Source organism: Miscanthus floridulus, chromosome 14 (assembly GCF_019320115.1).
Source record: "Miscanthus floridulus cultivar M001 chromosome 14, ASM1932011v1, whole genome shotgun sequence".
Lineage (NCBI taxonomy): Eukaryota > Viridiplantae > Streptophyta > Magnoliopsida > Poales > Poaceae > Miscanthus > Miscanthus floridulus.
The window spans coordinates 61,128,050-61,139,936 of record NC_089593.1 but is presented as its reverse complement, the minus strand read 5'-3'; the positions used below and the strand labels follow the sequence as shown (position 1 = coordinate 61,139,936).

The 11,887-nt window shown below is 42.8% G+C and overlaps 1 protein-coding gene and 1 pseudogene across 1 annotated transcript; both read right to left on the bottom strand.

Annotated features, from left to right (window-relative positions):
• Nucleotides 1–2,516: 2,516 nt before the first annotated feature.
• On the bottom strand, nucleotides 2,517–5,376 carry LOC136503534 (uncharacterized; annotated as a pseudogene).
• A 991-nt stretch (nucleotides 5,377–6,367) lies between these two features.
• Nucleotides 6,368–11,669, bottom strand: LOC136504833 (uncharacterized). Its single transcript, XM_066499863.1, has 3 exons — nucleotides 11,348–11,669; nucleotides 10,949–11,168; nucleotides 6,368–6,734 (listed from the first exon to the last, which is right to left on the bottom strand). Exons 1-3 carry the CDS (start codon nucleotides 11,542–11,544, stop codon nucleotides 6,519–6,521), a joined length of 633 nt encoding a protein of 210 aa, XP_066355960.1. The 5' UTR covers nucleotides 11,545–11,669; the 3' UTR covers nucleotides 6,368–6,518.
• Between the last annotated feature and the right edge of the window lie 218 nt (nucleotides 11,670–11,887).

The following is an 11,887-nucleotide window of genomic DNA, read 5'->3' as shown; positions in this document are numbered from 1 at the left end:
CCGTAATGTACTTTCTTTGTACAGGGACATCCTTCTTACCTCAGTGTGCCAGGCTTACAGGCTTTGAACCTATAGGGTCTACCGAATGACAGAGTGGACGATCTGGCTACCAGTGTTGGCATCCCAGCAACAAGGTAATATGGATTATGTGTTTTTTTCAGCATGCTCATATCATAGCTCATAAGAAAGGGTGATGCTTTCTTTTTCTATTTATCGTTTACCTTTTGTGGCCTCTTACTCTAGAGTAATAAATATGTTGAGCCAACTAGGAAAAATGTTAATTGCTTGGTCTACGCCATCTTTTTCAGACTGAACTGTCATTAAGAACTATAACACTGCTACCTTTCCTAGGCTCTATCCCTTCCTGTTGTAGGCACTATTCCTTACTAAACTGTTGTGAGACTTTTCAACATATCAAACATTTCATGCTTTACAGGTGACCAATTCGGATGCAGCCACTACGCGGAATGCATGCTGCTATCAGTCATTTGGCAAATTGCTCGGACATGCACACTCCATGCCATCATCTTACACTTCACAGAGCAGGTAGATCTAACAAAAGCAAATGGATAAACATATTCATCCAGCAGTTGTGCGGTGTGCCTCACTCTCCATTGGTGAGCTTTCTGGCCATGAACCAAAATACTAAGAACCTTGTCAGCGCCGTCAACCCAGATGTATAGCCGCTCCGTCAACCATCGTGTGTACAAAATATGTCGTTATGTGGAAGACAGCATTGCTACTTATCATGCCGCCCAATGTACAAAGTCGCTCTGTGCTACACACTATTATGCAATGTATAAAGTACTGCATATGCCATCAGTTTAGAACATCGCTAGACTTAAGTAGGGCCGTTATGTAAAATATATACCCATCCTGCTTGTAATACACTGTCAAATATTTCTCATGCAAGTGCTCCAACCTACATAAAAAACCAATGCTCCAACTTCCCTATATATATATGATGGATGCATTTCCACCTAACTTGCGACGCGCGCAATGGCGCGCGTAATGCACTAGTTCAACAATACCGGAGCAATCATTTTAGACAACAGGGGCATACCACAACAACAAGCATCGTATCATAAAATCATATTTCAGCCTGTTCGCTTGTTGATTTCAGCCAGCCCAAACCAGCCAGCCAACATTGTTTTCCTCTCACAATAAACCAGCACCAACCAGCCTAAACCAGCCCAGAAACCAACCAGCGAACAGACCGTTTGCATCAAAGGAAATGGGTTCCTGCGCCACCAATCAAAACCATATAATTACAGGTAATGTTGCATTCAGAAAATGGTTTTCGCAATAACTCCAGTTTTTTTAGAAGCTACACAAAGCAAAAGCAATAGACTGATGACCGATTTGCTCACTGAGCATTGAGCAATACGGCTGCAAACGAAACCAAGACTGGCAATGCCAGCTTCATAGTAGATTAGTATGAAAAACATTTTACAACTCGAGAAGCCCAGAAACAAAAGAACCCTATGACCAGATTATTACCTTCCAGCAACTAGGTCGTCAGTATGAGCTTATAAGAAAGCTATCAAATTTACATGAGCATTTAAACTAAACCAACCTATTATTAGTCCATTGACTACATACAGATTCTGCATTCAACTGTCAATTATGAAACAGTGACTGTTATTTCTATTCTCTAATAAATGCACACCAGATAGAGCGTTACTCAATTTCCTACAAGTTAAGTGATCAGCAACTTATTCAGTAACTCGTATACATACACTCCTACAATCATATCATAGAAATCACAAATTCTGAATTATTGTACCATTTTAATATTTCTGGCAAGCTATCTTACCAAATTAATAACATTCACTCACTATGTTATGTGAGACATTGTGATAATGTGATGCCAATCTGTGTCATTTAACACTTAACTTGGACTGTAATTCACCAGAATATTATAAGGTACATCTGGATTGAAATACCATTGTCCTTTAATGAAGAAAGCTATTCAACCACAATGCTTGAGAAATGATTTTCGTAAACAATTGTGAATCATAGCAGTAGCAACCATATTATACAAGGCATATTTATGTTAAATGGTATGTTTTAAGCTGAAGAAAATAAAATCAAATGATTACACAAGGTATATTTTTCATTTGAGTGAACAAAAGTAACTTTCCACTGCAACTCCTAATTTGTTGAAGAGGTTACACACAAATAAAAGCAATAACATAAAGGCTGTCTTGTTCGAACGAAGGCTAACCAAAATTAGAGTTCTAATAGAACATCACAAATCAGCCAACCCCACGATATTCCATGACTTGGCTGCTAGTATTAGGGAACAAGAAATCAATCAGCATAACAAGATGCAGCGAACCAAAAAGCATCATTACTAGTTCAATTAACTACAAGTTATTGCATTCAGCTGATAGTTACTTGACTGTGTACAATTGCTGCTAATAATTAACGATGAGTATTTACTAACCGATCCACACTTCTATGGTGACGTCAAGTCTACAAACCATGAATCCACTACTGCCATGACAAATCAGTTGTGATCCACCATCAGATTTGGAGGATAATATTGATGGAAATTAGGACAAATCACATGATTCTCACAAGCAAAAGAAGCAAATGGTAGAAGTCAATTATAACAGTTTGTTCTTTGTTTTCAGAATTGTAACAGGTAACATCAACAAGAGGAATAAGACTCTGGAGACTACCACTAATAACAGACGATCATCTACAGATGAATGCCCATCACTGCTAGAGTGCTAGTAGGCTAGTAGCTGTAGACGTCTTGCATGACATGGCTACGCCTTCATACAGAAGCTCCCAACCATGCGGCTCTGTCACCTCAAAGTCAAGATAGCAGACCAACCAAAGAACACAGTGTTAGAATAATCAAGAGGGATTTGGTCAAAGTTAGTTGTTAGCCGTGCTAGGCCAACATGGCGCCACGATATGGTAGTGCATGTGAAACAAGCTATCCATTATGTACGGTAATGCAAATTTGAAAACTATCAAAAGGGATGTATACAACTGATTTTAGCTCTGCATTTTTCCCAAGAAAAACAGAGAAAATTTGACTGCGCTAGTATTCATGCACCAGACAAATTTGCCAGTCATAGACCCATAGTATTTAGGCACCAGCTATAGTATACAGAGTACACCCAAAAAAAACAAGATGAGTAAATGACTAATGACATAAACAAATTGTAATGGACTGATAATAAGTCAGATTTTACAAAACATTCAATGTCCATATATGTTATTAATATCAAATTCAATACTAAACTTGTATAGAAAGTAGATCAAATAAAAGCATATATCGATGGACATAGAGCAATATATAATTAAGCCTTTTCCTGGATTCACTATTGATACGTGAGGGTAGGGTCAAATACTTTCCTTCTCAAAAAGATTGACAGACATGGGATACACAATTGTCATGTAAGGATACACGAATGTCCTAAAGTGGCAACTTTTTTTAGAGCAAGACATATGTATACGAAGATATTGATTGTAACAACTAGTTTGTCGCAAAACGCTACAGAATTTTCCTAGCTACATTATGTACGTTGGTTAGCTTCCAAAGCAACATATCATGATAGAAAAAATCATTCCAAAAGGCCAAAGGACCACATGGTCTACAAGGGCTCCATGGTGACAATGGTGGATGCGAGAAAATTTGGACATGCCAGCAGCAAGTGCACTTAGGTAACAAGTAGGACGCCACAGCAAACCACCAATACAATATAGTTCCCTACAGCTGAAGAAAAGACAATTCTTACCATTTCATATGCTTGGCAGTGCCAATGGTGGTGGAAATCTTGCATAAGGAAAACCAAAGAACGCGCCATTTTTCGAGGTGCAGAGATTCTCAACAAGCAATGTCTTGATGTCCAGTACAAAATGTTCAGTTTTTCGCGACGACTCAGCTACTAGAGCTAAGTAATGTCCTGCTGTGCCCTCAGTCTCCCAATGATAGGTGATCCCAAAGTCCTTGGGCAATGGAATTAGCTTGTCATGCAGCCACTCTTGTGCGCCAACACAGTTGCTTTGCCAATTCTTGCAATACAGGTCAATTGTGCCATCGCCAATAGTTAAGAACCCGAGTCTGCCATCCGCTGCCTCGACAATGGCACACATATTTTCTGAATTAAAATTGTGGGGCGGGAGGTCAATGATGGAGAATTTCATCTCACTTGTATCAAGCATTAGCGAATAGCCCATCAAACCAACCATCCAGTAGAGGCAGCAGTGCGCATAGTAGGTCATGTATTCAATATCTCTATCAGGCAAACAGATCGTGGTAATAATACCTCGCCACGTCTGGTTGCAGGAAGAGAAGACGAAAGCCATGACCTTGTCTTTGAAAAGCACAGTGCAGATAACTCTGAACGATTCCTCCCCGTCATTCTCGCCAGCTGGAGCCAGAACGGGTTCACATGCCGCGCGTCTGGGGTGGAGGCCGCCATTAGGTCGTCGGGTATGCGGGGAATCATGACGTACCGGCGATGCAGGGGGTCGCAGACTACGAAATCCTCGAATCGGATTTTGATGGAGATGTGCCGTGGGAGGAGGACCCGGCCATCGCGGGCGTGGCGAATGCGCCACGAGATGGGGTCGGGGACGAAGGAGAAGGTGAAGTCGGCGGCTTGCTCGAGCGCGCGGGCTTCCGGGGCGGAGCGGTGGGGCGGCCCGACGGGGAAGAATCGTCGGTATATGCTAGAAGTGATGAACCCGAGGACTGCAGGGGAGCGGAGGGACAGGAAGCGGCGGAGGAACCGGGGCTCGGAGAAGATGCGGCGGAAGGAGGAGCAGGCGGCGGAGGCGCGGGCGAGGTCGGCCGCGGCGTCGAGGCGCAGGAAGATCTCCCAGATCTCGTCCGGGAGGACGGGCTGCGCCGCCGGGCCTCTGGCGGACCGCCGTCGCGCTCGCGCCGACGTCGAAGCCGCCGCGCGATCGGCCGGCTGTGGGAGAGGACGGCGGGCTCTGGCGGTCCGGCGTCGCGCCGACGTCGATGCCATCGCGCTGTCGGCCAGACGTGGAGGAGGACGGCGGGCTCTAGCGCTCCGGCGTGCCGCCGACGCCGTCGCGGCGCGGGGTCGGCCGACTGTGGGAGAGGAGCAGAAACGCCCGAGACGGCAATTTGGGATTTTAGGGATTCGGGGGTTTGGGGATAGTAGTGGTGTCCGCGAAGCCGCGGACGCGGACACTCGTTGGCTACTTGCCAGTTCCCACACTACCAGTGATGGGGAAAGTGGTTCTTCTCACAAATTCTTCACAAAGTGTTGTACTCTTAAACTTGGTTTGATCTATTTTTTTTTTATTCGAAACAGTATTTTTCTCTCATAAATTTTTCTAGAATTCCTTCTAACCATTCAAATTCCTCCAAAACCATACCATCCGAACGGACCACTATCAGTGATGGGAAAGCCACTTTTTTTAATAAAAAAAAAAGAAAAGAAAAGAAAGAAGACATGCTGTGCTCGGTGACTGAGCATGAAATTTGGACGGTGAGCCTGTGATTAATGGTGGTAACACACGTCTGTATGTCTACCAGCAGTACTAGCTCTGTTCTCAAAATAAATTAATTTCTATCTATATATCTCTTTTGGAAAAAGTCTTTATAAACTTCTAAGAATCTCTAAGAGTTTGTTAAATTTTACTTAGCAAATCTTGTGATTTGCCGACTCCCAAAATTATATACCAAGTAAAAAAGCAATCCATCTCCAAGAGTTTGGCATTTTTGACTTGGTAAAATAAAAAAACTCGTTAACAAAACGAAGAGGCCCGCTAAGCGAACGAAGAGCCCCGCTAAGCGAACGAAGAGCTCCGGATGCCAAGCCGTATATGCGCGCGTATATTTGCGCGCGCGGAGGAAAGATTTGCCAAGTTGCTATTGATGCCAAGTTGTTTTGCCAAACTGTTGGAGGCTATTTTTTCTTGTTTTGCCAAAATTATATGGCTGCCAAGTTGAGATAGCAAACTCTTGAAGATGCTCTAACTATTCAGGACATACTTCTTCAGCTCCCAAACTATAAAATCATATAAGCTAGCAAGTTGACTTGTTAAAGGTATCCTTACAATTACATTTTTCCTATTTCTATGTTTTGTAAATCTTTTCCAAAGAGGACCATACACTTGCCGACAAATCTCACTCCACGTAAGAAAGATCAACAGATACCACCACCGTGGCTGAATTATTTCGATTTTGAATATCTCGTTTGAGAGCAGCATGCAACACATAGGATTTCTTTTTTAAACTACAAAGTTCTTTGAGATTTTTTTTAACTACAATTTATTCTCCTTTGAAGCCAATAGCGCAATCGTACAATTTAGTACAGAGATCTCATAACATGACGTGCACCGATACCACCATCGCGATAAGATTCACTACAAGAAGGCTACAATTTATTCTCCTTTGAAGCCAATAGCGCAATCATACAATTTAGTCTAGAGATCTCATAACATGACGTGCACCAATACCACCATCGCGATAAGATTCACTACAAGAAGACGGAGAAAGGTGTCGTCTTGGCTCCCCTTCACAGCTCTAGCTTGCTGGCCAGGTACCAGGAGTGCATGGCCAAGCTGCCAAACGACATGATGTTGGCCAGTGATGACAGCCCGTGGATCATCCCAAACTTCTTGTTCATTGCAGCAAGAGTGGGGTTGGATTTAGCCACCTGCTGATTCTTTGACCATCCGACTTCCTCGCCGATGCTCAGGTCCCGCTCAATCTTATGCCTCTTCTTCATCATCTGCAAGCAGTGATCAACCATGTCAAAGGAAATTGCATGAAAGAAGATGTAGAAGAAGAGGGGGCATATTCTAGTTGGTCTCAAATTATTTTCTAACTTTCCATTTGAACTTTGGTTGATAATAGAAAATAAAACACAACTGCTGTGCAATTGTCATATTGTATACAAACATTGTATTGGGAAAATTAAAGCTAACTGTTGTATGATCCCATCGTACAAAATGTTGGACTGGCCATGCCAGCAACATCCTGATTATGTGCCGAATATTTTTTTTATCTAAAGCCTTTCCACAGATATAAAGAATATTTGGGTAAACTTTTCCCCTAAAGACATTACATGATGAAACTGAACATGTTTGGCCATAGTTCACAGAAATATAAAAAAAAAAAGGAATTTTTCCTGGTAGAAGGCACCCTGTGCTCCAAACTGTACATGGGCTACACTGGGTTCACAGAACATCCCAATCACTTGCAAGCTCCATAAAATAACATAATTTGATCCAATAGCATACTATACCAACTAGCATTCACACTGGGTTGAGTAAGACACCGATAAAATAACATAAAATTTGATCCAATAGCATTATCCTATATCAACTAGCATTCACACTGGGACGAGTAAGACACCGTACTGTCAATCTATCATCTAAAGCTTACCTTCAATTCTAGTTCGAATAGCAAGATGTTCAAGAAAAAAAATAATAGTTTTTTTCATTGCAATATTACAGAGTTTCGACCATGTATATTTTTTTTTGATATATTGGCACCATAATTCTGGGTTTCAAATTTAAATAGCTGTGACAAAACCCAATGCACTCGCGCTACCACAAGTTGATCATACTCCCTCCGTCCACGAATAGAAGGCGCAACTCCCTCCGACGCAAAGACCAAGATGCGAATTAAATGTCGGGCCTCCAAATTACTGTGACACTGCATGCGTGCATGCAAAAAACCGGCTGCCCAATTAGCTTCCACATGAAATCAATTAGCGTGTTGTCTTGTGGCCCCAATCGCTTCATTTTCTCGGCCTCATAGGCCATGCGACCGTGCATGCATAGGAACCGAGGAGTCAATTAGGCAGCATAATAAATACTGCATGCGTGTAAAGACTTGGCCGCCCTATATTACGGGACAGTAGAAAAAAACAGTTACGCCTTCTATTCGCGGACGGAGGGAGTATATAACATATATTGCATCAGAAAAAGCTAATTGTTGTTGAACAAAAAGGATAAATCATATGCTCCCTCACTAGCAATGCTGTATTGGCCACAGCTAAGCCTTTTTCCAAGGCATATTGACATACCATCAATGCGGAATGTCACATGAACAAGTTTAGGCAAGCCTCAGTAGCAAAAAGAACATAATATGAAACAAGTTTTCCTAGTACGAACGTACAGGGCACCCTGTGCCTTCCAACTAGTCATGGGCCACACAGGGTTAACACAACACCACAATCACTTGCAAGCATGGGCGGATTTGGGCCTAGGGCCATGGCCCAAGGCGTGGCCCAAGGAACTCCTTATACCGCTCTTATTTTTTCTGGCCCAATCCGTTCCAGAAAGGAGAGGCCCTAGTCTGTTGGCCCAGCGACAGTAAACGCGCTCGCAATCATTCGTCACAGGCTCGCAGCTCTCGCCTGGCCCAGTTTCTGCCCTCTCATAGTCTCGTCGCACCCCCTTGCCTGTTGCCCCTTGCTCTGCGGCTCGGCCATTCGCCTAAGTCCAAACCCTAGCCGCACGGCTTGCAGCTCCAGCGAAGCGGCGTGCAGCCCTCCTGGAATTCTAAGCGGCGTATCCTTGGATTGGAGGTGAGCTGGTGCAATGCTTGGATTTTAGGCGAACAGACGGCGACTAAATTTCTCCAATCCCTGTGTCGTGCGCCGTGCAATTGGGTGTCCTGGTGGCCGGCAATCGGTGTTGACTCGTTCGTGTGGCTAGATAGGAGAAGCAAGCAAGCATGTTAGTGTTTAGGCCTGGTGCTCCATGCTCCTAATTTTCCCAATCTCCTTTTTAAGGCATGACCCATTCTAGTTTTCTTGATTACTCGTTAGTAGACGGTGATTGCTCCATTGATCATTGGAAGATAATCCTTTTTTTTAAATGTTCCTATTGTTATTCATTGATCTACGCCTGTTTAAGGTGGTACTAAAAAGCGGTATCTGAATAAATTCATCTTTCTGTATGCTAGAACAGGATATTTTTGCAATTTGCTCAAGTTATTTGATGCGGCAAAATAGGCTTGCCTGAATGCGACTTTGCAAATAAAATAGGCTTGCCGGAATAAGTTATTATTTTATTTGTTGCCTGTGTGAATTATCAGTAGGGCCTATTATGAATTACTTAGGCGCTTAGTGGCCCTAGGCGTTGATTTTCACCAGCTCTGCCACTGCTTGCAAGATACTTAAAATACAACATTTTATCCAAAACAATGATAGGAGCAGTAACTCTTCTGTGTAATGCTAATGCTAATGCCAACTAATACTCACTTGGGTCTTGTGAGACATTGTGCTGTCAAACTCGGTCATATAGAGCTTAGCTTGAATTCTAATCATGAATTATTAAATGAAAAACATTTGGTTATCACCAACTCAACCTTAACATATATTCTTTTATGAGTGGTGAAAAACCTAATGCAGATTGCAGAACCATCTGTACAACTACAAGTCAATGGTATAGAACCACCATCAAAGTATTCAACAATACCAGAGCAATCATTATAGACAACAGGAATGTATCATAACAACAAGCATCATATCATAAAATCATATTTGCATGAAAGGAAATGGACTGTGGCGCACCAATCAAAACCATATAATTGCATTCAGAAAATGGTTTCACAATAACTCCAGTTTTTTTTTTTTTTTGAAGCTACACAAACATAGCAAAAACAATAAATTGATACCTGATTTGCTCACTGAGCATTGAGTAATACGTACAGGTGCAAACCAAACCATGACTGGCAATGTCAGCTTTATAGTAGATTAGCATGAACCATTTTCAAGACCCGAGAAGCCCATAAACAAAAAGAACACTATGATCTCATTTATCACCTTCCAGCAACTAGGTCACTAGTATGAACTTATAAGAAAGCTATCAAATTTGCATGAACAGTTAAACTAAACCAACCTATTATTAGTCCATTGACTAGATACAGATTTTGCATTCAACTGTCAATGATGAAACAGTGACTGTTATTTCTATTCTCTAATAAATTGCACACCAGATAAAGCATTACTCAATTTCCTAGAAGTCAAGATAAGGAGTGATCAGTGACTTATTCAGAAACTTGTATACGTTCCTGCAATCATATCATAGCCATCACAAATTCTGAATTCTTGTAGCATTTGTTCTATTTCTGGCAAGCTATCTTATACCAAATTAATAACATTCACTCACTGCGTTGTGTGAGACATTGTGATAATGTGATGCCAATCTCTGCCATTTAACATTTAACTTGGACTGTAGCATCAATTATGAAGTTTATTGATAAGAGGAATAATTATAATGGTATTTTTCACCAGAATATTATAAAGTACATCTGGATTGAAATACCCTTGGCTTTTAATGATGAAAGCTATTAAACCACAATGCTTGGAAACCATTTTCGTAAACAATTGTGAATCCTAGCAATAGCAACCATATTATACAAGGCATATTTATGTTGAAGCTATATGTTTTAAGCTGCAGATAATAATAACATCAAATGATTTCACAAGGTACATTTGTCATTTGAGTGAAAAAATAGCTTTCCACAGCAATCCTATTTTGTTGAAGAGGTTACACAGAAGTAAAAGCAATAACATAAATGCTGCCCTGTTCGAACCAAGAATATCCAAAATTAGCTTTCCACAAAATCAGCCAACAGCACGATATTCCATGACTTGGCTGCTAGTATTAGGGAACACGAAATCCATCAGCATAACTAGATGCAACGAACTAAAAAGCATCATTATTAGTTAAACTAACTACAAATTATTGCATTCACCTGACAGTTATAGCACAGCACTAATCACTTTTAATCTCTAAAGCATTACTCGATTTTGTACAATTGCATCTAATAATTAGTGATGAGCATTTACTAACCGATCCACACTTCTATGGTCATACCAAGTCTACAAACCATGAATCCACAACTGCCATGACAAATCCTTGGTTCTCATAAAATTCGTTCCTCAATGGAAAGAGACCAAAGCGTAAGAAGAGGAATTCAGCTCACCTCGATGGTCATGGGGGTGAAGACTAGCAGGTTGGAGAGATTGCAGCCGAGCGCCGAGAGGAGGAATCCAAGCTGGTAGCGCTCCACGGTGGACGCCGTCTTCCACGGGTGCAGGTACGCGAAGGCGGCGACGGAGATGGCTGCGCAGGCGGAGATAAGCGTGAAGTAGGCCGGGAACATCTTGCTCTGCAAGTTGCCGAACATGTGCCTCGGCAGGTTCCTACAAACAACAAGATTCAACATCAGCACAGAACAAAGCACCGCTTCAGCTGCTCATTGAATCGATGGAGTTTTTCGGATCAGATTTTCCCCTCGGGATTTTTGGTTCTTAGATTAGATTGGGGGGAAATTAAAGAGGAGGGAGGAGAAAGCTGGGATTTTTTAGAGCCGGGAGCTTACTTGAACATGATGATGCCGCCGATGAAGGTGGCCCAGAGGGCGGCGCCCCAGGAGGTGGCGAAGGAGAGGACGTGGGCCAGCTTGGCGGCGGTGACGGCGCCAGCGCCGGAGGGGGAACCGAGGAGAGCCTCGGGGACGAAGAGGACGCCCGCGGCGAAGAAGCACACCGCCGCCAGGAACCGCGTCGCCCACCCCATCGCTCGCCGCCGATCGCCGGTGTAGAGAGAGGAGGAGGCGTCGACGGAGGGTTTGGGAACGGGATCGGGGTAGTTGCGGAGCAATTACGGAGAGGGGGGGTGGTGGGTTGAGTTGACGTGGCAGACGAATGCTAATGTCTAGTAGGATGGAATGAAAACGGACGGGATAGTTCGTTGATAATTCCCGTCCCGGTTCTTTTTTTTTTTTTTTTTGAGAAATTCCCGTCCCCGGTTCCTATATCGCCCAAGCACGAAAACTGGGACACAAAGACCTTGGCAGCAGCCCAAACGTGGCCCGGCCCCACGTCCATTATTCCGCGAGGCAGCCCAAACCGAGTGAAGC

Excerpts from the sequence above, each read along its gene's own strand:
- LOC136504833 (XM_066499863.1), bottom strand. The coding sequence starts at position 11,544 with ATGGGGTGGGCGACGCGGTTCCTGGCGGCGGTGTGCTTCTTCGCCGCG. Across the intron at positions 11,169-11,347 it reads GGCGGCATCATCATGTTCAA|GAACCTGCCGAGGCACATGT; the intron begins GTAAGCTCCCGG and ends TGTTGTTTGTAG. Across the intron at positions 6,735-10,948 it reads TCACCCCCATGACCATCGAG|ATGATGAAGAAGAGGCATAA; the intron begins GTGAGCTGAATT and ends CACTGCTTGCAG.